This window comes from Amblyomma mixtum, chromosome 1, assembly GCF_055824585.1.
Source record: "Amblyomma mixtum isolate Tamu chromosome 1, ASM5582458v1, whole genome shotgun sequence".
Taxonomy (NCBI): domain Eukaryota; kingdom Metazoa; phylum Arthropoda; class Arachnida; order Ixodida; family Ixodidae; genus Amblyomma; species Amblyomma mixtum.
The window spans coordinates 245,536,803-245,563,517 of NC_143012.1; the positions used below are offsets into that span (position 1 = coordinate 245,536,803).

General features: G+C 45.5%; 1 protein-coding gene across 3 annotated transcripts; it reads left to right on the forward strand.

Moving 5' to 3' along the window:
• Nucleotides 1–7: 7 nt before the first annotated feature.
• Fip1 (Factor interacting with poly(A) polymerase 1) lies at nucleotides 8–25,385 on the forward strand. Of its 3 annotated transcripts, XM_089565650.1 has the most exons (6): nucleotides 8–203; nucleotides 1,516–1,707; nucleotides 8,153–8,497; nucleotides 12,562–12,645; nucleotides 19,247–19,432; nucleotides 22,871–25,385. In XM_089565650.1, the coding sequence occupies exons 1-6, from the start codon at nucleotides 48–50 to the stop codon at nucleotides 23,675–23,677; spliced, it is 1,770 nt and encodes a 589-aa protein (XP_089421776.1). In that variant the 5' UTR covers nucleotides 8–47; the 3' UTR covers nucleotides 23,678–25,385. The 3 variants fall into 3 exon arrangements, with proteins under 3 accessions (XP_089421776.1, XP_089421778.1, XP_089421777.1); XM_089565651.1 differs by lacking the exon at nucleotides 12,562–12,645 and having other exon boundaries at nucleotides 10–203; XM_089565652.1 differs by lacking the exons at nucleotides 12,562–12,645; nucleotides 19,247–19,432.
• The last annotated feature ends 1,330 nt before the right edge of the window (nucleotides 25,386–26,715 follow it).

A 26,715-nucleotide genomic window follows, 5' to 3' on the forward strand; every position in this document is an offset into this window, starting at 1 on the left:
GTCCGATCGCTCCGAGTCCGATCCACATCCAATCCAGAAGTCCATGCATGAGCAAAATGGCGGCTGCCGCAGAGGACGATGATGCTTGGTTGTACGGTGATAATGACAAAACAGACGCTGGCGCATCGAATGAAGGGGGCGATGATCCGAAGTCACAGGCGGATGATTCAACGCTTGTGCAAAATAAACATGAAACGCTACAGGTACGCACAACCTTCAGCTTGGGTCTACCAACTTGAGTGCCACGGCAATGCAAGGGCCGGTTAACACTAGGCCGTTCGTTTATGAACGCTTCGTGATGAATAAGTGGGGCGAATAGCGCTAGCCTGCGGAAACTTCGAATAAAATCCGCACTGCCTGCGATGTCAGGACAGCTTCTGTCTCGCGACGCTGCAGGCCGCGGGTAACCCTTCGCGCTCCTCCGAATAGTTTTGTTCGCATGCTAAGGAGCACCTTTGTAACAGGTTATACTGCTACAAAAACCTGTGTGTGTGTCTGAAAATCATTTATGTGTAAGCTTAATAGTTCGCCTATTGGGCAAAGCAGTAATGTGCTCAGCGTGTGCTTGAGAGAGTCTGCGTTGATTGCTAATCAGATCTGAGCTCGTTGGTGGCGTCAGCCTACAGCACATCATGTTAAAGCCACTATCTTCTTCATTGCCATTAAGTCTGGGCACGGCCTCAACGTAGGCCAGTTCCTCCATACTTTAGAGAATGTTAAGAGCATTTTACGTATAAAAGCATGCGGTGCAGTGCAGTATGGTACAGGAAGCCAGTAGCGTTCTCGCCTACTGGCTTCCTGTAGCATAGAAGAAGGAAAGGCGCTCTTGTGTTGTTATTGTAGGCAAGGAGCTCTGTGTTCGGTTATGTACTGAAGTATCGCCGAAGTCTCTTTGTGAAGTTGATCTAAATAAGACGGGACCAAGCAAAGAACCTCAGTTTTTGTGCCAGGAGCTGTCTCACCGTGTATTAACTTCTGTCCGTGTTTTCTGTGCCGTACGAATCTCTTAACGCAGCCTGCGTGAAAGCGTCGACGAAGCGTGTCTGTAACTGGTGCAAATGTCACTTTTGTGACAGGTGTCTTGCATTATACAGCTTGCTTCCTTTTCAAAAAAGTAGGTGCATCTGCATGTTGAAGAAAACTGTCTGTTGCTAAGAGACAGTGTACGGTGAAGGGAGATATGACAATATGATCTGGGCAGTAATTTATTAATTATATGTGACGAGATATGGTTGATTATGGTCTTATTCACACTTGGCGACTTGTCCGTGAAAGCAAAACATGATTTATGCGACTAATGAAAGGTGCCTTGAGGTAGCGAGTGAAATGACTTGATAGCACGCTTTTGCACATTTTTTCTCTAGTCTAGTCTGTCTAGTTGTTTTGGGCAATGCTGTCCGAGAATGCCAAGTTGTAGTTGTTGTTGTTAGCCTTTGGAAAGATGGCACAAGAGTAGAGTAGTAGTAGTAGAGTAACAAGGAGTAGAAACTGACCCCCTTCTGGCTGCCTTTGCAGGATGACAGGGAAGCAGGGGAGCTCAGCTGTGAGGATGAGCAGGGACAGCAGTCCGAGGGTGGAGCCACGGACCCTGCGGAGGCCGACGGTGAAGCTAAAGGCCCAGCAATGGAGGTTGACAAGAATGGGGATGCTGCTGATGGAGCCGATGACGACGAGGATGATGATGACGACGATGATGACGATGTCCAGGTTTGATTTCTTGGAAGCAGCAACTTTGCGTTTTAGTGTGATGTGGTGGCACTCGAGAGCTCTTTGATCTTACCAGTTGCAAAACTTCCCATAGGGTCCACATATTAAATACGACAGTCTGAATGGGCTAAAATTCGACGGTTAGTAGATTGTCATAGTCGCAAAACTTCCCATAGGGTCCACATATTAAATATGAGTCTGAATGGGCTAAAATTCGGCAATTTGTAGATTGTCATAACTCTTGTGGTCAGTTACTCTAATTTTAATTTCACACTGAAGTGGCATTTTTCGGTCAGTTTTGTGTTGCACTTAGTTTGGATAGGCTACTTGCCTGATTCGGTCAGAATTAATCGAAAATCTTCATTGTATGCGGTGACGGCTGACTGAAACGGCTTCGCAGCAGGCGTACCTGTAGCGCCATCTTTGCCCGCCCGAGGAACGAGTACTCTACCATTGAGGCAGGGCGCTGCGGCGAAATGCAAGAAGGGTGAAAGTGGCTGCGCAGTTGGTTTAAAAGTGCTTTCTCAGCTATTTTATTAAAATGAACGCAGAAAACGTTGTTGCAAATAATTGTTCCCCTCCCCACACCTTGCGCTTCTCCCATGAGTTTCTCCACAGCCTCCTTGCACAGTAGAGTGCTCGTTCGTCTGGAGGGTGCATGATTGCGCTACCGGTAATCATTACTGCAAAAGCTTGCAGTTTTGGTTTGCCGTCACACACGATGAAGATTTCTGATTAACTTTGACCGAATCAGGCAAGTTCTCCACTCAAACATAATATAAAACAAAACTGACCACCAAATGCCACCTTTGTGCAAATTTTGAGCCCTAACCAGCAGGTGGTTACGCCGAGGGAATTTTTTTTTCAATTTTCTCCAATTGATGCAGCTGTCGGTACTTTTTCTCCGAGTGTTTTTTTTTTTAACGTATCAATGAGATCTCATTGCATTCAACTTTCATCAAGTTCTTTATTAAGCGTAGTGAGTGATGGCAAAGTACCGATGATGAACACACTGCACATCATGGTTTTAAGGCATGCTTGTTTTTTGTGTTTACATGAAAGAACCAAGTAGGCATTACAGAAGGGTGGTGTTGTGCTATGAGGAAGAGGCATTAAACACCATAGTTTTAAAACTGCGCACAGTAGTAGTGTGCATATGGCCTTCTGTGCGCGCCTAAGGCCAGACTGTAAGGTATGTGGTTTATTAATGCGAAAGCATTACTAGGCTATGTGTGTAGGGTCATGTCCGCAAAATGTGTCGGCAGCAGTTGTGGGCAGCTCAGAAGAGGTAGCGTCAAACGAATGGTTGTAATCGAAAGAGGATGATGTAAGGACGATGTGCAAAAAAAATTTTAGAACTGGGATGAATAGTTAATTAATTAGAGCCAGAAATGTTCCAAAAGTGGGCGGGGCCAGAGCAGAAGTGCACCAAATTTGAATGAAATTTTAAAAGGGGTGAATTAACTGTGAATTATTTGCAAAATAATTGTGAATAAGGTGAATTAAAATCAATTGTGAACAAAGTGTGTAATTAAGGAACCAATTAAAAAAAAGCAACTTGAAATGAGGCGGTGTCATTGCTTTCGCATTGCTTCTATGGGGGTTACTGCAGTGATCTCGAATTTTTTGTCCGTCTCTTATCTTTTAGTGCCGGTAGTTTGTGCCATATTTATTACAACCGAATTGATACTGGTATGAGCGTCAACGTGTGCAATGGGTTCATCTCTAGCTTAAATGAACCAGTGCTAAGTTTGGCTGGTGGCTTAGGACATATGTTCAAAAGCTTCTCAGAGCTAGTTGTTTCTGATAGTTTTCTCCCTTTTCTTTCGTTACCTCATGAAAAAAGGGTGGGGGGGGGGGGGGGGGGGGCAGTACAGTATATGAAGTGCGCATGTTTGAGAGTTCCTTGCTTTTTCCTGGTGCACATGGGAGAGATTATTGGGGGAAAAACAAGAGTAGAGCCAGAACCAGGTGGAGTAATGCACAAACACACCAGGAGTAAGCGTCCTTGCTGTGCCAAAATGCAAGGGGGCCGCAGCACCGTAAAATAGAGTATTTCACGCTACACTTTTAATCAACAGCTAAACAGGAGCTCTGTACACATAACTGGAGTGCAAAAAACGCTTACCACTTTGTTTCTTATGTGCACTTGAATGATAGCATGCCTGGCAACTTTTTATTTCCTTGTTTTGAACGGAAATCTTTTTCTTTTTTCTATAGCGGGGAAGCTCACAGTTCAGTGGGCAAATTTGCATTTCAAAGCAGAGCAGTCGAATTCCTAGCACCAAATGTGACACCATGAATTAGCGTGTCATGATTGGGCCAGCTCTGTGTGATAGATAGCACTATAGTTACTACATCATGATGTAGTTGTAGAATATAATGTGTTCTGATAAGACTGTTAGTGTCCTTTTCACTTTATTATTCGTATAGCATCCTAAAAAAACTGCTCAAGGTGACACAGTGTCTTGTCTTTTAATGTCATGAGTGTTTTAAAGGGACACTGCCGGGGAATATCAAAACTAAGCAAGACAGATAGATTATTCTTCGGCAACTCTTCTCATGGCATTTCTGTGCGATAAGGTGGTTGTGTTGCTCAGAACGTTTGCAAATGAAATACCAAAACCCTTCCACACCCAAAGTGCCTGCGAAAAATTAACTGCCACGACGTCATTTTTATGACGTCTTTGCAATGGAGCTCTCTGACTGATCAGAGGAGCCACTTCCAAAGACTGGAAACGCGGCTGGAAACCGAAAACTGACAGTTAACATATCAACGGCCGTGTTGACAAGGCGCATGTCTAAGCTGCCTCAGCTCCCCATTGTTTTGATAGCCATTGTTTTGATAAGGGCTTTCATCTGCACTACATTGAGTGTGCTTGCATCTTGTTGCAGTCTGCAGCCTGCACAAAGTAGCTCATTCGATGGCTGAGTGAGAATGAAGCCGCTTCACCAGCCGGATAGCAAGCATACACAGTGGGAATACCGTTGAGAGCTTGTGGCTCTGAACTTGCTATGTACAACGGCTACACATAGCCTGAGTGCATAGAATGCAAGGCGAAAGCTTCAGTGCTCATGTTTGCGACTAACCTTTCTCTCCATCATCTGTTATGCGGTTTTTTAATTATGAGGCTCTTTGCCTTGTTGTCTATGCTTGCCGCGCTGCTTTCCTCAAATTTCTACGATAAATGCCCATCAAGATGGCGAAATAGCGTTCCTCTAGAAAGCTTATATAGCATTCTTGATAAGCTAGTACATGTCATTCTAGGTTTGTTTCATGTCGGGGTTTGTAAAAAGTCGTTTTTTATTCAAGCGATGCTCTCCATTTGGATTGAAGAAAAAATTTTCCACCAAAGTAGCCTGTGCAGGTGAAAAGAGCTGATTTGTTTGGTTAAAAATGTGAAACATCCACTGATAAGTTTCTACAGGTATGTATGCAGTTATGCAAAATGTTTGGGTTGGTTTTTATGGGGTTTAAAGGGGCCCAGAAACACAATCTTAGTTGACTGTTTTGCCTGTTGATCGCATACAGTGAGTTACAATGGTGCTATTAGCGTCAGTAATACCGCATATATTCTGTTTTTTAATATTTTAATGTCCTCCCCCAAAACAAATTCATGGCTCTGATGGTGTCCCCACACAGTGGCGGGTTTTAGCCGCGGATATGACATCACTTGGCGCGAGCTTGATGATTGGACAAACAGTAAATATACTGCAAATTGTGTGAATAAATAGAGACACATTTTGTCACCTGTCAGTGTTTTATATTAGATCAATAAAAACAACTTGTTCGTCTTAGATAAAAGCCCTTCAAAGCAAGTAAAATAAAAATACACCACCAGGGGCTCTGGCATGGAAACGACGCTGCCAGTCTCAGCATGAACGAGTTACAGAGAGCAGGCAACCATGGAGTACAAACTTCCGCGACGTGCTCTGGCAAGCTGTTTTGATTGGTTGCGCCAGGTGCCGTCATTGGGAGAGCGAAATAGGAGTGGGAAGCCCCGCCAAAATCGAGTTGAGGGCAGCGTTTTTGTTTGCTTGTATTTTGAAATTTCTTCATTGAATAACTCCCGTTCCTGTGCATCGATTCCTGCAATTCTTTTTAAGTCAGCATCTGTGTGACATAAAGAATCCACCTGAAATATAGCCGGTATCCCCCCAAGCAGTGTTTCGCAGCCCCTTTAACGTCGCAAAGCGACTCAGGCTATGAGGGACGCCGTAGTGGAGGGCTCCGGAAATTTCGACCACCTGGGGTTCTTTAACGTGCACTGACATCGCACAGTACACGGGCCTCTAGAATTTCTCCTCCAACGAAATTCAGCCGCTGCAAAATGTGTAGTGACAGTTGTGAAATTGTAAGTGAAGGAAAGAGACAATCAAGGAGCCACACAATCACTTTTTTTTTTTCCTAGCGGCAGATAATACAAGAAACCCAGAATATAGTGTGATAATATAAAATCAGTTTGCATGTGCTGCCAAGTTGTTTTGAAAAATATCTACTTTGCTAGGCAACATGAAAAACTACACAGTTATATTGGGAATAGTAGTTATGAATTTGTCTGAAGCAAAGATGAAAAAAAGAGGTAACTGCTAGGCTTAGCGCACTCTTAGCTAAAGCAGCAAGTTTTGTTTACACCATTATATAAATAAGGTCTGAAATGGTAAAACTGCACTGCTCTTGGCTTGGGTATGAAACATTGCCTGTCCAAAATGCTTGTGTTGGGATTAAATTTTCTGGCTGCATGGTTGTCTGAACACAGTGCTGTTTGAATCTCTGCAACTACTGAACTCTGTTCGTGGCTTCCGCATTGCCTCCTGCACTATGTGCAAATACATATACTGCTGCATGCCTTATGCTTATAATATGGTTTCTGCCGCTTTGCCATGCTGTGTTTTATTTGTTTTATGCAGTGCAGGATATGGAATAAATATCATAATTGTTCTTAGCTTGGAGGAATGTAGCCTTTTCTCAACCTATGGCACTTACCAACAATGTTGGGAAGCATGATGGCACATTTACAGGTGCACTAAAGAGGAATATGAAATTGTCTTTTTAGCACGGGAACTCTACATGTTCTGAGCATTCTTAGAAACTTTGCATTATTGTCCTGTGTGGCCGATTTCCCTAATTTAAATCGGATGAAACGTCCCGGCTCCTGTCCTTTTTTTCAACTCACCGCTGCAGGTAGGAGGAGTTAACTAATGCGTAAAGTGTCTTTTAGGCAGTTGCGTGGTGGCTTCGCTTTCGCTTTTATTCTGTTTTTTAGCTTTCTATGAATAAATAGATCCAGTCAGAGACAACATAGCAGCAAATTAGGCGCACGGAAATAAAAATACCTGCGTATTCTTTGCTTTCACCGTTCACTACGTATCGCTACGCTGATGGCAGAGCGGCAAGCCGACACGGGACTGGCTGAAAGCCACTCCACCCTTTTGTTGACTTCTCCTACTGTCAGCGGTGAGTTAAAAAATTGGTGGGAGTCGGGACGTTTAAGCCGATTTAAATTAGGGACAATTAGGGAAAGCGGCCGCACAGGACAATAATTAGAAGTTTCTAAGGATGCTCGGAACATGTAAGTCGAGTTCCTGCAGTAAAAAGAGGAGTTCACATTCCTCTTTCGTGCATCTTTAAATACAGGGTGTTCATGGGCAGTAATACTGTTTTGCAGGGACCACTGGCAACTTTTCAATTGCACTGCTACTGAGTCATTGTGCTGTTAAAGGTGCACTGAAGAGGATTCTGAACATGTCTTTTTGCCGCGGGAACTCGACCCACTCGTTCCTAGCATTCTTAGAAACAGTGACTTATTGCCCTGTGTGGCCGATTTCCCCAATTAAAACGAATTAACGTCCGGCTCCCGCCTTTTTTTTTTAATTCTGCCTCGTACGGTGGGCGGAGTCGACCAACGCGTAGAGCGCCTTTCACCCAGTCCCGTGGAGGCCTTGCTTTCACTTTATTTTGTTTTTTAGGTTTCCATGAATAAATAGTTTCATTCGCAGATAATATAGCCGCAAAATAAGCCCGAAGAAATAAAAATACGCGCGGACTATTTGCTACTACGGACTACTACGTATTACTCCGCCGATGGCAGAGCGGCAAGCCGCCACGGGACTGGGTGAAAGGCGCTCCACGCGTTGGTCGACTCCGCCCATCGTACGAGGCAGAATTAGAAAAAAAAAAGGCGGGAACCGGACGTTAATTCGATTTAATTGGGGAAATCGGCCACACAGGGCAGTAAATCGCAGTTTCTAAGAAAGCTCGGAACGTGTAGATCGAGTTCCCGCGGCAAAAAGACAAGTTCAGATTCCTCTTCAGTGCACCTTTAAGCATTATCAAGTTTACTCTATGACCGGCCTTTTTTTTTTTTTTTTTTGAGGCAGCAGTATTCCAACAGCAAGCCCGGCTGAGGCCACCTATCAAGCTGGCGTGTTTGCTGCCATGCAGGTGACCATTCGTGACCTCAAAGCCTCGCCCTACGGCGGCTACCCGGGCCCAACCCAGACGGTGAACCTGAACATTAAGCGGGGCCCTCCCTTTGCCAACAACCTTGGGCCTGGTTCGGGAGTGCCCGGTGTGGGCAAAACCAAGGGCCTCGACGTAGATGAGGTGGGGCTCGTTAACGGGTCCTCCATCTACGAGTTCAACATCGAGTCTCTCGAGGAGAAGCCGTGGCGAAAGCCAGGTGCTGACATCACTGACTACTTCAACTACGGTTTCAATGAAGACACCTGGAAGATCTACTGTGACCGCCAACGCAAGCTTCGGTCAGATAACAATGTTCCGATCAAGGTGAGTCTGTGCTGCCATCTACCCCCTGTGTGTGGCAGTTTTCACGAGAGTGTATGGTGCAGCGCCCGTGTTTCTTGCCTCATCCTCTCATGCCTTTTACCTGTAGGTTTCTGGAGCAGGGAGAACAACTTCAAGCTTGCAGCGGCTTCTGCAAATAGCCTGCAATTCGCCAAAAAGCTGTCTCGCATATAAATGGTGTTTTTGGACTCAATGAAATTTCAGCATTCAAGCTCTCTGCTTCCTTGGCATTAGTCTGAATTTCCTTGAAAAGGCTCATTCGGAGGTCGTCACATTGTGGCAGTGTAGCCTCTGCCATTGGCAAGCCTGTGCACTTCTGTAGTCATCCCTGACTGGTGATGGGGTTTGCCCAAATCTATGACATGAAACTGCTGACCATTGAGGCTGTTATTCAGGTCGTGTGACTCGGGCAATCCTGGCCTGTGTGGAGTTGGTGCAGTCGAGGGTTGGGAGGAAGGACAGAGCAATGGAACTCAGAAGCTTGACACGTTCCTGTGCCAGTTGTGTCACGACCCAGCAGCTGTTGGCGTCACATCCCTCACGCACTAGCCTAAACACTTCAGTTTTTACACTGATACGTTTGTGCCGTGCTCGCCAATGCGTAGCCTCTTATCACCTTTTTAAGGGAATCGCCAATAAGCTGTATTGCATGCACAGGCGCCATCGCATTGGTACGTAACCCTACAGTGATGTCGGCGTTGTTCTATCTCCATGTTACCTTGCACACACGCAGCCGTCATCATCAGCCTGACTACCCACTGCAGGGCAAAGGCCTCTCCCATGTCTTTCCATTTAACCCCGTACTTTGCCAGTTGCGTCCACCGTATCCCTGCAGACTTCTTAATCTCATCCGCCCACCTAACTTTCTGTCGCCCCCTGCTACTGTTGCCCTCTCTTGGAATCCACTCCATTACCCTTAAGGACCAGCGGTTACCTTGCCTTTGCATTACATGCCCTGCCCAAGCCTATTTCTTCCTCTCGATTTCGACTAGGATGTCATTAACACGCAGCATACTGGAAAAAATGGGGCTTAAGATGTCTCTCTCCGGAAGGCATTGTTAAAGCGGTAGGGACACTTAGTTTTCGGGTTCTGCTGTCTTTTTTTTTTTCTGGTAACAATGCGTGGGGCCTTTTGAAACGACAGAACTTGAGCACACCTGCCCTGTGCACTTTAGATAATTATTACACACTGTTTTTCACCGGAAGTTCTGGTTTCAGTTCCTGCAGTAGTTGTGCCAGAATGGGGTAGACAGAACTGCCGCAGAGTCCGGTGCACTCGCAGAGCAATGGCACATTCTCTTCTATGTCGTCTCCTACAGGTCACTGAACTGCCACAAATCACGCGTGCTTGCAGCGGACAGAGGGGCGGCGCAGCAAAAAAATATATATTGGTTATTGCATTATGCCTATCTGTATTTAAGCGTGGAAGAACACAGCATGCCGAGTTTTACGATGCAGTCATACCATGCTTCCTTTAAAGCATATCGCACGTGCTCAGCAATGTGAAAAACTACAAACGCCTGTTTGTCTTATGCAGCTTTTGGTTTTGGGCATGAAACATTCCAGGGGTCTTATTTGAATTTTTTGAACAAACTTTTTTTTAGATAACTTATCAATTTGATGTGTATAGTTTCGCAATGGAAAGCATCTCTGGGTGAAGTTGTTCTTGGACATGAGTAAAACTTTGCCTGCTGCCTGTTAGCAAACTTGCGTTCCACTAGCATGAGCCTGCTAGATTTGCTCGACATTTTCTAGCTGTTTTCGTGCTGCTTTTGCTCTAACACTTTCTTCCTCAGAACTTTGCCATGCCTTAGCTATTTACTGCTATTGAGCCGTCGTAACAGTCTGTTGGTATTTACTAATAGCTGGTACCATATATACTCGCGTAAAGGCCACCCTCGTGAAAGGGCCGCACCCCCAACTCTGCAGCCAGTATTTCGGGGCTCTGGGAAAAAAAGAGCCAAAAATATTGTTTTATGTGGGCATAATTTGCCCACGCGGGTGCGTTAAGCTGGGAGCTGACTGTCTGTAATTGCCTGCAAACACTCGCATCGTAGCCGCACCGAAAGTGCTTTGAATATAGTTGGGGTTTATCGTAAAAAGTCTAATCTTGTTACCATTTCACCAACATACAATGACCTCACAGTAAATTAACATATAATTGATTTCCGCAAGGCCTTTGACAGTGAAGCGCGCCGAAAAGCAGGCCAGGCAAACGCCACCTCACACTGACGGCCGCGGGTTGCACGCGCAGTGCACCATTCCGAACCGTCGATCAATCGAGCGCCAGACCTTTGGAGGATCTTGATCTTAACTAACTTAGAATCACGTGACTTGTGCCAGTAAACTGATCTAGCAGTCTTTTTTACTTTATGCGGTTAATTCGTGCCGGTAGTCGGGTGCGCTTCCTATCACGCATACTTTCAACGCATTATTTATTTGAAGGATTCACTGGGGGTATACTAATTCGTCATAAAAATCTTTGTCGCAGCGTAAAAAAGGGGCGCATGATTCAGGCTCCACTGTAGTTTAAAAAAAAGAAAGTGCCGGTCCCGTTAAGCGCCGGACCCCATCAGAACCACATACATATATACGTATATACAGTTTGTATATAAAAGTACATATATACAGTAATTATCAGTGGCCCTGAAATTTTCAGGAGCTGATATGGTACTGATATTTTGAGCAGTCAGGTGAGTCTGGAGTGAAATGTTTCTACTGCACGTGCAGCTCAAAAAAAGAGGCTCGTGTTGTTCGTCAGAATGCAGCTGGAAGTTTGTAGTTTTGTAGTTTACTGTGTAAATAATAAAAAAACATCATAAAGGAGTGTCCGGGCTTAACGTTGTATGAATGCTATGGTATTGGTCAGTGTAGAGGTTTGATATTAGTTCGTAACCTTTTGTACACGGCTTGCAACTAACCCAGACTAACAACTGCTTGCGTGTGGTAGTGAATGGTGTGAACAGTCTCTTCCCTTATTTTTGTCTGTAAATCAGGTCTTTAAGAGTTACAGCTCACATTGCTGCATCAAAACTTGCGGAAACAAAGGCGCGAAAGGGTTGAAAACTTGGATCTTTGTGCCTGCCATGAGCAATGGAGCTACGCATTTGACACTGTCCCTAAGACAGTGCAGCTTTTGCAGATTGGCAGACTAAAAATATTGCTTCTAGTATATCAGGTAATTGCATCGTGATGCCATATATGGAGGAACTGGAGTTGTAGCCTTTGTAACTGAACCAGCTGCCAAATTATGACCGTTTGGCTACAAAAAAAAAAAAAAACTAAATAGTAAATTATGACAAATTTATGTGTTCTGCCTATTGTAGCACCAATTTTTGTAGCAAATCTTGCACTATAATTTGTCCTCTACTAGTTCAAATTTAACTTAATTTCTCATGGGGCCAAAACTGCTCTTATTGGAGGTTACTGAAGATTGCTGGTAACCCTTCTCTTATTTTTTACCATCACTTCTTGGGCTCATTTTAAACCTGCTGGGGGTTTCTGTAGTGTAGAGATTCTTGTTTCCAGCTGCATGGTAAGATTTCTTATTGTGGATGTTTCTTGCTTGTTATTTGTGATGCGTTCACTCATTGCCTGGCTCATTAGTGATTTGACGCTGCGCTTCCTGAAGTTTTGTGCTTTTATGTGATTTCTGCAGCTCATTATGTGTTCTCCTTTGAAGCTGCTCTATCCTGTCTGCACTTGCATGTGTCTCTCTATTCTGTTCTCTGCAAAATCTTTTCTGTGTTATATCTGTTACACACCTCCCCATCACAGCTACTTAATTTATGCCTACTTCTAATAGAGCTGTGCCTGTGACTACATATTCAGCACTAACTGACCTGCTGTGTCTAGTCAATCCTATAAGGTTAATTTAAGGGATAGTCAAGAAATTTGCGTAGGGTGACCTAACTGCCAGCAATAATCCACTCTCGGACTCGCAGCAGGTCTACCAATTTGTAGAAAGAGTAACTGAGCTTATTTTGAAGAATACTGCTGTCTTGACGTGTGAAGTGGTTACTGTCAGTTTGCTGTTCCTCTCTCAGCAAGACGGAAGAGAAGGACACAGCTTGTGCTATAGTGAGAAGACTCTGACGACTCTTAGCATGGACCCGGGAGTGAAAGCAAAGGTATTTACTGCGACAGTGTAGGCCACTGATTTAGTCTGGGGTCGTGCGCTTTTCTTGCTTTTTAACCCTCATGGCCTGTGTTCCGTTGCGCTTGTGACAAAAAACTGCATATCGCCTTTTAACTGCATGTGCCGACGACATTTCCTCGGATTGTGATGACTTGTAACGTACACGCTTGTTGCGCTGCTTTACCTTCCGCGGGTGCATGCGTGACAGCCGTAGACCGCACTAAGCGACCGCTGTGATTGTTTGTGCTGGCTGGAAATTGCCAGTTTCATGTGACGGGGCACAATTTTGTGTGTGTTATCTGTATTACTAGTGCTGGGTGCCTGTGGAGTTTTCCACGTGTGTCAAGAACTCGAGGCAGGCTCACGGCTAAAAAAACACGCTGCCCACCTAGCTTGCTCTGGGATGCTCTTGCTCAGAGGGAGAGAAATCTTCCACCTTTTGTGTTTCGACAAAGCACGCAGCTTGCTGGTCAGAACTTGCTCTCTCTTTGTTCCACCAGAGCACACGGCTTGTTGGTCAAAACTTCCACCCTCTGTGTTCTGACCGAACACACAGCTTGTTGGTCAGAACTTCCGCCCTCTGTGTTCCGACAGAGCACGCAGCTTGTTGGTCAGAGCCACGGATTGTAGTGGAGCTGCATTTTACACCTTCATGCCAAGGCAGGGCGGCACCTAGCTGTGGCAGTGAGATGCTGTGTGAATGTGGCCAGGTGGCAACTGCTTGCCCTCGAAAGGACACTGAGAACTAATTGAAATTGGCTTTAATTATCGATTACCGCATTTATATTGGCAAAGAAGCTGGTTTCAAAAGGGCAAAAAATTAAATATACGTACCGCCCCCTCAGGACGTTTTTACAACCAAACTCTGATTATGTCACTGCTGTTTTTGTGCATGGATCTCTGGGGCTGAACTACACCGGCATCCATTTATAGTTGATAACGAAGTCCATAATAAACTCAACACCATCATCAGCGTCATAAGATTGAATCGAGTGACGGGAAAAGATATTCCATTTTCAGCCATAAGTCTGCCTTTTGCTGACTAAGAGACGTCATCATAGCTGCAAGAGGCTGAATAATTGAATTTAACTTTTGTTAGACATTGAAGGAAGTTGTTCTCGGTGTCACTTTGACAGCAAGTAACTGAGCAGGAGTTTTAGCTGATAGGGATTTTGAAGACCTAGTTTTCATTATTTCTAGTTTCACTTGCTATAACGGTATGGTAGAAAAATTTTGTGCATCAGTAATTTTGTTTCAGATTGGGTAGTCCAGGTCTCTGGTGACACTCACTGCTTTTCCTGCATATATGTAATGGTAGTATTCAGTGAGTTTCGTGCATTTGTTCAGAATGGCAGGCAAGGCCAACCATGCGAACAAGGTGAACATTGTGCATAAGTGAATGCATATTTAGGTGCGTAAAGAGAGAGAGAGAGAAACTAAAGTGGAGCACGGTCACTTTCACTGGGAAGAGCATCCTAGGCATTGTACAATGCTAGTGTAGGTCAGAGTCTTCTAATGGAGAGGGTATAACGCTGTTATGCTGCAGTGTGTGGAGTTTAACGTGCCAAAGCTGCATATGTGCTATGAGGGACATTGTAGTGGACTCCGGACTAATTTTGACCACGTGGAGTTCTTCAGTGTGGGGATGAAATCGCACAGCACACGGCCGTTTTTGCTTTTCACCTTCATCGGTGGTATGATGAAGAAACCTGTGTGGTGGTTTCCAGCGACCCCTGATTGATTATAGTAACTGTACCGGTCCAGAAATGCTTAAAGAAAATATTCGTGGAAGGAAATTCACCTGTCAGTGCACTGCCATGCACAAAAGAGATTTAAGATTTGTTAAAATGCTCTTTATGCCCCCCCCCCCCCCCCCCCCTCCATTCTTCTCACCTCCACTGCTTCACCTATATTTATCCAGTGGCTTTGTACCTGGTGTGACTAGCAAGGCTCCCCTAGTATTGTAGAGCATTTTATAAACTGCGTAATAGATATTCTGGTTGTTGTTTAGGCAGTGTAATAAATTACAATTGTACGCAGACTTGTTTTAATTTTTTTTTTCTGAATGTTTGAAGTTTTGCACATTGCTGGCCCATTACTGTTGCTAATTGTGGCGTGACCTGTACATCTGTTTACAAAAATGCCCTTATGAAGTCACTCTCAGAATTGTGCGCCATCTCAAAAGGCGCTGCTGGCTTTTGAATCACAGATTTCTTTTTAGAAGCACATTCTACTGAGCTTTTGAATGTTGTGTTCGAAAAGTGCTTTTCTGTTCTAGATCTGTTTGCTTTCAGTCATTTTTATGCCCATTGTCAGTTTGCCTTAAAATTTCATTAAGAGCTGTGTAAATTTTTTTTTATCTCTCTCTTATACGTTTAGAGGGATCTATTGCTTGGTAGATTGAAATAGTCCGGACATCATGGTCAAAAGTTTGGAGGCAAAATAGGGCTCATAATATAGCTTTGATCATAGAGTTTCTTACTATTACCTAGAGGGAAAGCTGGCGGCGCTGCACTTCAGCCACCATGGACGCTCAAAGCATCATGGGGCGGTGAGCTACTTGTTGCGGCACAGTCGTAATTTTTCGGGAACACAGAGTGGCACTACTAAGAAGTTTCATTCCGAAAACGTTGTTCGTGTGTGCGCAGACGACTTTCGCGCGAACGCAGTGTGCAAAAGTCATAGTAGTGAAAACGCTTAGACACACGACGCCAATAAAAGGTTTCACTTTTCCGAAATGCCATTAAAAAACTCCGAAATGCCATTCAAGTTTCTAAGCAACAACATTTTTTTTTAAAACATATTTACTTTTAAAAATGCGCTTGTTAATTACGAAATATTAGTTTTTATAGTGTTCATTACTTGGCCAATAGGAGAGCGAGTCGTCTCTTATTTTGGGCAAACTTTGCACTTAAATGCTTTTCTGCTCGTTTGTAGCAATCACTAGACAAGATATTGAATGTTAGGACGTTTGTAGTTATTGAACAGCTTTATTTTTCTATTATTTCTCGGCCAAAAGTTGCAGTTCCGCAACAAGTAGCTCACCGCCTCATGATGCTTTGAGCGCCCATGGTGGCTGAAGTGGTCTCGAGGGGTCGCCATGCAAACTCCCATAGACGGGCTGCCAGCTTTCCCTCTAGGTAATAGTAAGAAACTCTATGGCTTTGATGGCTCAAGGGTTCGATCACTTGATGTGATCACAGAATGGCTGAAGCAGCGGAAGTGGATGTGGTATGCAGCTGCAATGCGGTGCCATTTGACCAGCTAGCTGTCAAGATAATGTGGAATACATTGGCACTGAAACATGCTAGATTCAGAGAATTTGTGCTGCATGGCCTCTGACACTGCACATGAGGCTATTGCATTGACAGTCTCGGGAGGCGCCAGCAGTTCTGTAACAATCGCTTGTGGCATCAAAGGAGCTTGGATGTTTCTGCATTTATGTAGCAGCTGTGCTTTGAAAGTAGTGGCCAAAAATTTGATTCTTTTAAGTATATTTCCAGACGGATATTTTTAAAACAGTAGTTATTTCATTAATATGTATGCCTATATCTTGAAGCGTGTCGTGCTTTTAGGTTTATGCAGCTGTGGCAAGATTCACAGTTTCTTTACCCATGGCGCTGGTGGTGAGACTGTGCCACTGCATTGTTCATTGCAGCTGAGTGCCACAATCGCTTCTGGTGCTTTAGCTAATTAGCGAGCATTTCGGGTCCCTAAGGATCGATGCCTTGATGGATCGAAGTTAAAGTATGAGTCTCTGTTATTAAAGTGTCTCTTTATTGTGATTATCCTGCTTGCACTGCCTTAACCTTGCAAGTCATACTAACTTACCGGCCCAGGCATTTTAAGTAAACCTTGTTGGTAGGCTAGTCCTTGCAGCATGCTCAAAAAATTGTTAGCACAACAGGGACAAGGCAAAAACTCACAGGACAGTTATGATACTCTGTATTACGTTATTGTAGCGCAGCTGTTGTTTTTGGGTTATCATCTGTGATTGAACGGTACACTTGGGCATGTGCTCAACCTCGTCCTTGTCTGGGGGGGGGGTTCCTCTGTGGCACCAAGGAGACCGATCTTGTAGTGCTCGTTCAATGTGCTCTCACTAAGAAACTGCAACCATGGCAAGAAATCTCACTTACACACTGCTCCTGCCAAGCACTATGTGGTTTTTGCCAACATCCACCCGTTTCAGGTGCTTATTAAAGAATAAAGTTGGGCTGTGACATATTACTAGCGTTAAAATACAAAGGACAGACGCTAGACTTCAGCTGTTGAAGTCTGGCGTCTGCCCTGTGTATTTTTGCTCTCTGTCCTTTGTGTGCATTTTAACGCTAGTACCGTATTTACCCAATTCCAACGCGCACCTTTTTTCGGGGAAAATACGTCTCAAAATCGCATGCGCGTTGGATTCGAGTGCAAACCGAAACTGCCCCATAGCTGCCCATCGTCATCGCCATTATACGATGTGGGAGCTCACTAACTGCTGGAAACATGGGAGCACGTTTGCTCGTCGTTTTCTGCGTCGCAGGAGCCGTTTTCAACCGGTGTGGCGCTTGTCATTGGTCGCGTGCTCAGCGACCACGGACCGCGTTCACGGCGACGGTATCCCGTGCACTGCCGCGGGCGGACGCCTCAACACTGCCGTTGCACGATCAAGATACGCGGATCGAAGAATATGTTGATGAAACAACGGTTATCGGAAAGGCGTCATTTCGGCGGTAAAGTTCCAAAAACGATGAGACTCCTTTCTGTTTTGCGGCCGACTCTCTGACAGAGATTACATCGTCCGCAGGCGGGGCACGCCGCGCCGCTGACGAGGTCGTGCATCATGCCGATCTCACAGATAACAGCGCTCCCGCGCCCGTTTTTACAGTCGAAGATCTTTATCTTTCGCTCAGACGCACTGACGAAGTCATCGATGCTCCGCAAGAAGCATCGCCGTTGCCGCAGTTACGCCTAGCAGCAGACGAACCTCCCGTAACCGGAGCTCTCCGCTTGCGCTTGGGGCGTCTTCCTTTATACTGATGCTTTGTCAGGAAATTGCGTGAGCGAAAATCTCGTTTCTCAGTCACATCCATAGCGGAGATAGGAGAAAAACCCGGGCAGAAGCGTTGGTTCACGTCTCGGTGGCGGCAGAACGAAGAAAGAGCGTCTGCGCCCGACCGTGCGGTGGAATGCTCGTAGCCAATGGAACGGCTCCGATCGTACCACGTGATTTGAAGGGCCAGTCGCGACGCTCGACACGGGCGGGAAACATCTTTTTTTTCGTATTTTTATCAAGAATGCGCCGCTGCCGAAGTGGCTTCTCGTAGACGATGGGTAGGCCTACTTCCCCGCGAATATTCAAGAGCGGGCGACGCCGTGGAGCGAAATGCCGCGTTCCCGAAATTCGGTCAAATTCGCACTTTCGCGAGCCACCGCGAGTGCTTTAATTGTATTTTTTACTAACTTCCCATTGATTATCGGCTTTGATTTTTTTACACATAAAAGAAGAGGCTTGGGGGAATACAAAACGCAAGAAAATACAAAATCGACTTTATCGAAAAAAATCGCGGTTTTTTCACCCGCATCTCCCCTTAAAATAAAAAAACGGTTGCAAATTATTTTCATTCGTGGAAGTCACATGCACGTTAGAAGCGGGGCTTGTAGTTTTTTTTTTTTTTATTACCAATATCGGGCGCGCGTTAGAATCGGGGCTTGAAAATTTTTTTTTTTTTTTGGTGCCATAAATTGGGTGCGCGTTGGAATCGGGGGCGCGTTGGAATTGGGTAAATACGGTAATATGTTGCAGTCTGTGTTTCATGTGCACGTTGAGTGCCCTGTCCTGTTTGATCGATCGAGGAAGTGCGGTTCACGTCGATGCACACGCTCACTATGGGCCCCTTGATGCCTCAGTTGCATCATCCTTGTATCAAGCGACGTGTTCGCATAAATGGGGTGCGAGGGTATACAAGTTTCTCGCTCCCTGCATTCAGTGGAAGCATGTGATACTGCTTTGGCAGGCACTTGAATCTATTATTTGTTGGCAGGTGCGGCTCTCTGTCACCAACTGCAGACGCGATGAACACAAACAGACCCTGTTGAGGCGTACATTTGTGAATGCCGGGCACAAGGCCTGGTGGTGCCTCTGCAGCAATGGCTGAAAGTCCCCCTGAAACCAGTGCCGTGCGCCCATACAACTTCTGCTCTGAGCCATGAAAAAGACGAAGCAGCCACGGGCACGTGAGGAGCACTCTGGCTTGTTACATGGTCTGGTTGCACCCTGCAACAATGCCGCTCAGCCAGGTTATAGGGCCATATACAGCTGCGCTGCAAAACTTAGGGTATGAAAAGCAAAAAGACCAGAAGCGCTTGTGATCGTTGCATCTCACCTCCTCTCACTGTTGTGCTAACAACTTGCTGAGCTGACTAGCAGAAATACCGCGAAGTGTTGGCCGCTTTTCTCACTGCGGAAGTGCCCTTGGGCTTAGTGAGAAAAGATGTTGGGCGAGTGCTGTGTGTTGTTCATGGTTGGGGGAGAGGTGTTGAGTGGTTGGCCAGTGGCAGGCATTGGCAGCAGCAGCAAGGGCCCTCCTCCCCCTCCTCCCCTGCAGGTGCCCATCCCCCCAGTCAACGAGAACAGCAAGTACACCGGAGTGAGCAGCGTGCCCCCACTGGGCTCCAAGAAGGCGGGACCGCCACCGGGGCGGAAGATGTCGGGCAGCATCGACGTCATTGGCGGCGGCGCCCCATCCCTGCCCAGCCGGCGGCCGGGCGCCGCCAAGGAAGGGGTCATTCAGGTGCGCCCCCTCCCTCTCTCCTTGGGGAAGGGAGGCCAGCTATTCCCCATCCCTGTCTTTCTGAATCTTTGCTTTCCCTCCTTCCCTATCCTCTTTCTGGCATGCTCCTCATGCTCCTCGTAGTAGGGTTCACTTTGTGCAGTGCCAGCCTAGGCTTAAGGTTAGGGTATGCAGCATGATTTGACTGTGGCTGCTGCCTGTGCTGTACGCACATAGCCTGTTGTAAATACCCTGCAGCTATGGCCAGAATCAAGACAGGCTTGCCAACTGTAGCATGTGCTAGCAGCATATGCGTGATGAGCGTTGCTAATGCAGCTGAGTAAGTGATTGCTCGTCTATTCTTTGTTGCCTCATCCACTGGCCCCACTCTGTGTCTAAATAGGGCTTTCCAAAGCAGTCAGGTCTTCAACGCTGTATTAAAAGGAATTTTTGTTATTTGACCTCTGATGCCAGATTGGTGCTTATAGTTTTCTTTCAAATACTCGGGATTCTAAGTGGCTGCTGTAAAGCTGCCCGTCTTTCCAGATCGCTCAGGGTTGTTGCCCCTATATTTAAAATGCCAAATAAGCATCAGCATAATGCAGTTATTCTGCTAACCTGCACTAAACAATCGCATGGAAATGTGTGCAATAGGGTCTGTTTAGTCCTAATGCTTACATGTCTAGTAATCATTGAAGCACGGTTGAAATTAGCTTTCAGGCTTTCAGTTTGCTTTTATTTACCTTTGTAGTAAACGTCGCTCTTTGTTGCTTTGCTCTTTACCACCCACCCATTCTGCCTTTCAACTTTTATATTTCTCCTGCCTTTAGCTTCTTCTAGCTCAGCATAAATACGGGAACTTTCAAGGGAGTTTACAACCTAAAGGCTTATGTTTCTGTCACTTATGTGTGTATCGGATCACATATATCGTGCAAAAAATAAACATTTCCAACCAGCATCAACTTGCCTTCAAGTTAATCTTCATGCTGCTCTGCTGATTTGTCTAGACAGACTCATTTATAATGTTGTTGAAAAGCCCATTGAGAGTATAATGCAATCATATCGAGTATTAAGAGGGCTTTGAACGGGGCTAGTTGTTTGTAATTGTGGTCTTTAATTATTGCACTTTTGACAGCTCATGCACGTGTTTAAGAAGAAAAAAAAAAGCTGACATAGCTTTGAACATACTAAAAGGGTTCTTTTTCTTGTTTTATTAAAAACTCGTACTTATATGCTTGTGAGAGAGTTTCTATGCAAGACATAGTATATCTGAATGCTGTGCTCTGCACTGCCCTGCCCTCTGAGATATTGGAAGGCCACACTCACTCTAGATATTTTTTGTTTGTTTATTCTGACTACATCTCTGAATGAGTTTTTCGTGTCCATATTATGTTTCTTACTGTGGTGTGTTGTTAAATATGCATTCCCGATTAGGTTATTGAGCAAGCTGGCACTGAGTAACATTTTGTGGCAACTTCCAAAGTGAACAAGCTTCCCTTTTTTTTTGCAATAATACTAGGGGTGTGCGAATATTCGAAATTTTCGAATATAATTCGAATATTATATTTTTAGTATTCGTATTCGATTCGAAATCCACGTATTCGTGTTGTTTCGAATATTCGACACGACGCGAATATTCGTATCTAGCCAAATATTCTATTCCGAGTACTGGCGTTCATTGCGGTCCGCAAGTCTTATCGACAGAGACATAACAACATGGCGGCGCCCGTAGCAATGCGTAGCGTTGGGCCATACAGTAGCTGACTGGGCTGGTGAGCTTCTTTGTGGCTATACCTGCGAGCTGGTATAGTCAGAGCTATGCACGAAATACCTCGCAATACGTGCCAGTTTAGTGCCAATTGAGAGGGCATTTTCTTTGGCTGGAGAAGTCGTTTCAGCTAGAAGGGAACTACTTCTGCATGACCATGTGGAGCAGACGGTTTGCCTTCACGACAACCTTTTATCTTCATCCCAGCAACGTGCTTTTGTGCTTATGGCAAGCTAGCCTTGATCAATGCTGTGTACTAGCCATCTTCTCTGATATTTGCACTCTTGTAAGAACAATGTTCGAGACTTTGATACTTTTTGCGCAGCCACACACACCTTTTGTGCTCATTTCAGCACTGATAGTTGAACTGTGATGTTCTTAGGTGCTCAAATACATGTTTTGTAGTGGTTAAATGCGTCTGTCCTTGATTATTCGATATTCGGAACCAAGTATTCGTATTCGATTCGTATTCGAAAAATTTGATATTTGCACACCCCTAAATAATACCCACCTTGCTGCTGCTAGTACAACCTTATCTTTCCAAGACACTTTGTGCACAACTGGGACTGGTTGCACAAAATGACACATGAAAGAATAATGTTACAGGCTGTAGCATCCTGTCTGCTCTATTGTAACGTGATATAATTCATCATTGCCCGCATAGACATGGGATTGGAGGGGTTGAGCTGTCATGTCTACTGGACAGTCCCTGCCTTTGCTGTTCTTGCTTTGTTATTCTTGCTCTGTTACATAATGGCCTGTATGATTTCAAGAATAAAGCTCACTGATTGTCAAAGCCTTAGGTTCAAACTTTTTTCACTCTCATTTGTTGATATAATTTCTTTGATCTGCATTGCAATTTTTGTATCACCAAGATTTTATTAATGCCAGAATGGGTAGTGACCTGCAGGTACAGGGAGCAGTTGGGAGATTTGATGCGGTGAGGTTTCAGCAGCAGTAGTTGTTGGTTAGCTGTTAATGTATGTGCTGTCCTGAAGAACTGTTTCTTCTCTTTTACAACATTCTGTAGTGCTTACATCCAGTCTCAAATAAGAAAAATTAAAGCCATGTGGTTGTCCGTACAGCCGAGCTGCGTTAGCTCATGCAGCAGTTAAGTTATCGCATATATTTTTGCATTTGTTTGATAGATTCCTTGAGGATTTCATTGTGCTGGGCATACATTTATCCAGCCAGTTCAGCATTACTAGGAATAGCATCTTTTATCACTGATTACCATTGAGTTTATTACTTAAATGACAGTCTCCTCCTCCTGCAGTTGGAGTAGTCTGATGTTCTATTATACTTCTAAACGATCACTGCACATTGTTTCATTGTGTTGTTCTGTCCCTGTTGTAGCACCCAAAGTATGGCCTACATACACACTTGTGTCTGTCCTGATTTCCCTTCTCCCACTCTCTGCACAGCTCTACTTTGTTTTTGTCTGCTCTCTTGTCCCGTCACATCTTTGTGGATCATTTCAGTTTGCCTCTGCTCGGTGAAACATTCAGGAAATGCATCCAAACGGTACATTGCCTGAACGCAGTATTGCATTTTCGCTAACTGATCGTAGTGGCAAACTGAAGTCACCTCCCGTTGTGTGTTGTTCATGTGTATCCTTGTGCTTGCGCTCTACGGCCTTCGCCGTTGCATGCAATGAGCTTAGAGCACCCTTCCCCATCGGCCCCTTGCAGGTGATCGGCTCTGGGGACCAAGGCATGGGCGGCATCACCCTGCCCCCTACGCACATGCCGCCGCCCGGCTACATGGGCATGGGCCTGGACGGGCTCGGCGTACCGCCGCCGATCCCGGGCATGATTCCAGGCGTACCTCCTCCAGGCTACGAAACCGGCGCTTTCCCGCCGCCACGGTTCACGCACCCACCCCCGCCGCTGCCCGGAAGCGGCGGGGCCGGAGGTGGTGGCGGAGGCGGCAGCGACCGCGGCTCCTCCGGATACGATGACGGCCGCTCGTCCTACTACAACGGTGCCGGCGGCTACGGCCAGTCGTACGGGGACGACGGTGGAGGAAGCACGTGGTCGGGCCGCAGCGGAGACCGTGGCGACAGGCATGCGGACCGTCCGGACCGCGGCGAGAGGGAGCGCGACCGGGAACGCGAACGCCCTTCGTCGCGCCGCGACTACGACGACGAGGAGAGGCGCGAGTCGCGCCGCTACCGCGAATACTACCGCGAACGGGAGCGTGACCGCGACCGAGACCGGGACCGCGAGCGGCGGGACCGGGGTGGCCCGGACGACGAGTACGAGGAGTCGCGCTATGAGCGGCGGCACCGCGAGCACCGGGGCGACAAGGAGGAGCGACACCGGTCGTCGCGACGCCGACACCACCGCGGCGGCGATGACGAGGAAGAAGAGGAGCGCCGCTCCTCCAAGCACAAGCACAAGCGCTCCAAGAAGGAGCGACCCGCGACCGATGAGGCCGAGCCGCCGCCCAACGAAGGGGGTGCCCCCGAGGCTGCTGAGGAGGCCAAGGGCGAGTGAAGTGGTTGTTTGTAGCCCACCGGCGCACACCGGCGCACCGGCCCACAGGGGGATGAAGTGTGGAGACAAGCAGGACGTTCAGACAGGACTTGGCACTCGCGGTGCTGCCATTTGTTGGGTGTGTCCAGAATTTTGTAAGAATGTTCTTCAGAGCGTGCAGCGGTTGGCATGTGATACTGCAGGGACATCTGTGGCATCTGGTGTGACACACTGAAGATGGCGAACGTACGATATGACAACAACCCTCCATACGCCACGCATGCTGCCCTACGTATGAGCTGATGGCAGTATCATGAAAAGCTCTTGCAGTGCCTTTAGCGATGCCAGGCATGTCTGGAACCTCTCAGTGATGTACCAAGTCCCTGAGAGGCTCATGTCCCACATGTGTACAGTGCTTGCTGTTTGATTGGCTTTGGTCCAACAGCGAAATGAAGTGTACTGTCCACTTAATGGAAAGACGACACGGAAATTTTGTATCATTTATAAAAAATGTCCCTATTTCAGATTCTCTCTTAGTGCAACAGACACCATGTTTAGATCCTCACAATTTTATTTATGAAGCCCCACTGCTGTGCAAACGGGCATGTGGGTGCTGCAAACAGTGTAGTTTAAAACTTTCTGGCGCCACAGCACAGAATTCTTTAGAAACTTTTTGCAGTAATGAATAGCATTAGATAAAACCTTAATTATTGTTTGTGTTAGATCTCAGCAGCTCATGTTGCTTGCAGAATTCAAACATGGCACTCTAAGAAAATGTTGTGGAGGGTACCAGTATGTCCTTGCACTGTGCTTTTATTTCTATAACTGTAAAATAATTTAAATTAACAACTTGTGCATTTGTTTTCAATGCTTGACTGTTAACTCATGACCCAAAGGTTGTAAATTGCTGCGTTGCACTTGCAGGAAGTTACATTTAACATGCGGATTCTAGTATATATTGAAAGCCATCTCGAGAATATGCGGTGCGAGGAAGGTTCACGTCTTTTCCATTAAGTGGATCCCACACTTTTGTCTTGTTTTTGGGTACCCCCTTCTTTGTACAGTTCTTACTTTTCACGAAGCTGTTTGGTTCTTTCACATTTCCAACTTTTGTAGGTTATGCAAGGTCTGCATTTTGCATACCTTATTTCAAAAACAGTTGTCAGTCATTAATACATGGCATATTTAGGTTATTTTCTTTGCATTGTTCTTGGTTCTTTAGGCTTGTGAAGCCAACCAGCTCTTTGCTAAGGAATGGTTGTTGTGTCAAGTTGAGATCCAGCCAATGTTTCATCATGTGTGCGTGAACCTCTCAGTCAGTGTGTGTGAGTGATGTGATCATAGCCCACAGTGTGAATGACTGCAGATGTCAGAAAACGAGCTCTTCTCTCTCTTTTTTTTTTTTAATGTAATATTGTTATTGTGTGGCCATAAGTGAGCAAAATCTGAGGTGTGTTGATTCATCAAAAAACTAGCAACCAATGCTGGTTTACAGTCTGTCTTGGTTGTCTCATTATGTGCATTTTTGCTAATGAACTTTCACTGGTATCCAGTTAGCGTTGCCGACATCTTTGGCATTGGCTTACACCCCAGTTTGCATGCTGACTTCACAAGTCACATTTCATCAGTGTCCGTGCATTCATGGCATTCATGTCAAACTTTTTTTTTCTCGTTTGTTTGAACTGAAATCTCCTGTGGGAATAAAATAAATTCATTGAAAACTGCAAAACCTTTCTTTGGCTGTGTATATGCCTCTTGCTTACGATAGTTGTAAAAGTTTCACATCAAGTTTACTAGTGCTCGGCACAAAATATATGTTATTATTTATGCAGTTATGCTATTTCCGGTTGTAAAAAAGCAAGTCAACTTACTTTTCGTCTACGGCATTATTAAAACCTGCTGTTCATGCTTGCATAATAGCTTACATTGATTCTTTTCTTTTGTTTTGCTAGCAGTAATTAGTGGAGATGCTGGCATTTAATAGGGGCAAAGGTGTAGTGCCTTTTAATGTCAAGAAAAGTTAACGAGGCTCATTAAGTAAAGCAGCCGACTCAATGGCATGCCTGATATTCACTGTGGCAGACATTGATGATATGGGCAAGTTGTGATGAAGGTCCGGCTAACAGTGCAAATAACATCATCCGAGTTTGGTGGGCACCTACAAAAATCATGCATATGGTTGGTTGGTTGGTTTATGGGGTTTAACGTCCCAAAGCGACTAAGGCTATGAGAGACGCCGTAGTGGAGGGCTCTGGAAATTTCGACCACCTGGGGTTCTTTAACGTGCACTGAAATCGCACAGTACACGGGCCTCTAGAATTTCTCCTCCAAAGAAATTCAACCGCCGCGGCCGGGAACGAACCCGCGTCTTTCGGGTAAAAAACCATGCATATAACCATGAAAGTCTTAGAGGCGCGGGATTTGTAGGTACCCAAACTAAACTTCCTTGTATCTAATGCCTGCATTCCAGATTGTTTGTCACAGTCCACAATTGCGTGTATGACAGACTACCGCTGCCTGTGTCTCAATTCTTCTGAGGATACAGAGCGAACATGAACTTGCTTCTTGAAATCTAGCGACGAATTTCGTTTAAAAACTGGTGTATTACTCAGGCGTTCAGAGTAACCAACATGGCAATTTGTTTTCGTCTTTGCCTTTATTCCTGTTTTTAATTGGGTCGCAAACTTGGTGTTTCACTGATTACTCATCTGTACGTAGTTGTGATCTACAGAGTGGAACTGAAAAATATACTGTGATATGGAACTTGGGTGATATATGCATTTTGCATTGGAAGCAGTTTACTTTGAACAACGAATACAGTAAAAGGCAGGACTGCATGAATAGGACAGGACACAGAAATGAAAATGACGCCACAGGTGCAGGATTCCAACTATTTATTCATGAGCGAAAGCACTTGCTTTATAAGTGAGGAACTGAAGCATGCAACCACCTTTGTAATTTGCACAAGAACTAATAAAAGGTAGCACGCAGTGATCATACTTTTCTTTTTCTGGCGGGGGGGGGGGGGGGGGGGGGGTAAGCAAAACACAAAAAATCGC

Excerpts from the sequence above, each read along its gene's own strand:
- Fip1 (XM_089565650.1), top strand. The coding sequence starts at position 48 with ATGAGCAAAATGGCGGCTGCCGCAGAGGACGATGATGCTTGGTTGTAC. Across the intron at positions 204-1,515 it reads ATAAACATGAAACGCTACAG|GATGACAGGGAAGCAGGGGA; the intron begins GTACGCACAACC and ends CTGCCTTTGCAG. Across the intron at positions 12,646-19,246 it reads ACCCGGGAGTGAAAGCAAAG|GTGCCCATCCCCCCAGTCAA; the intron begins GTATTTACTGCG and ends CCTCCCCTGCAG.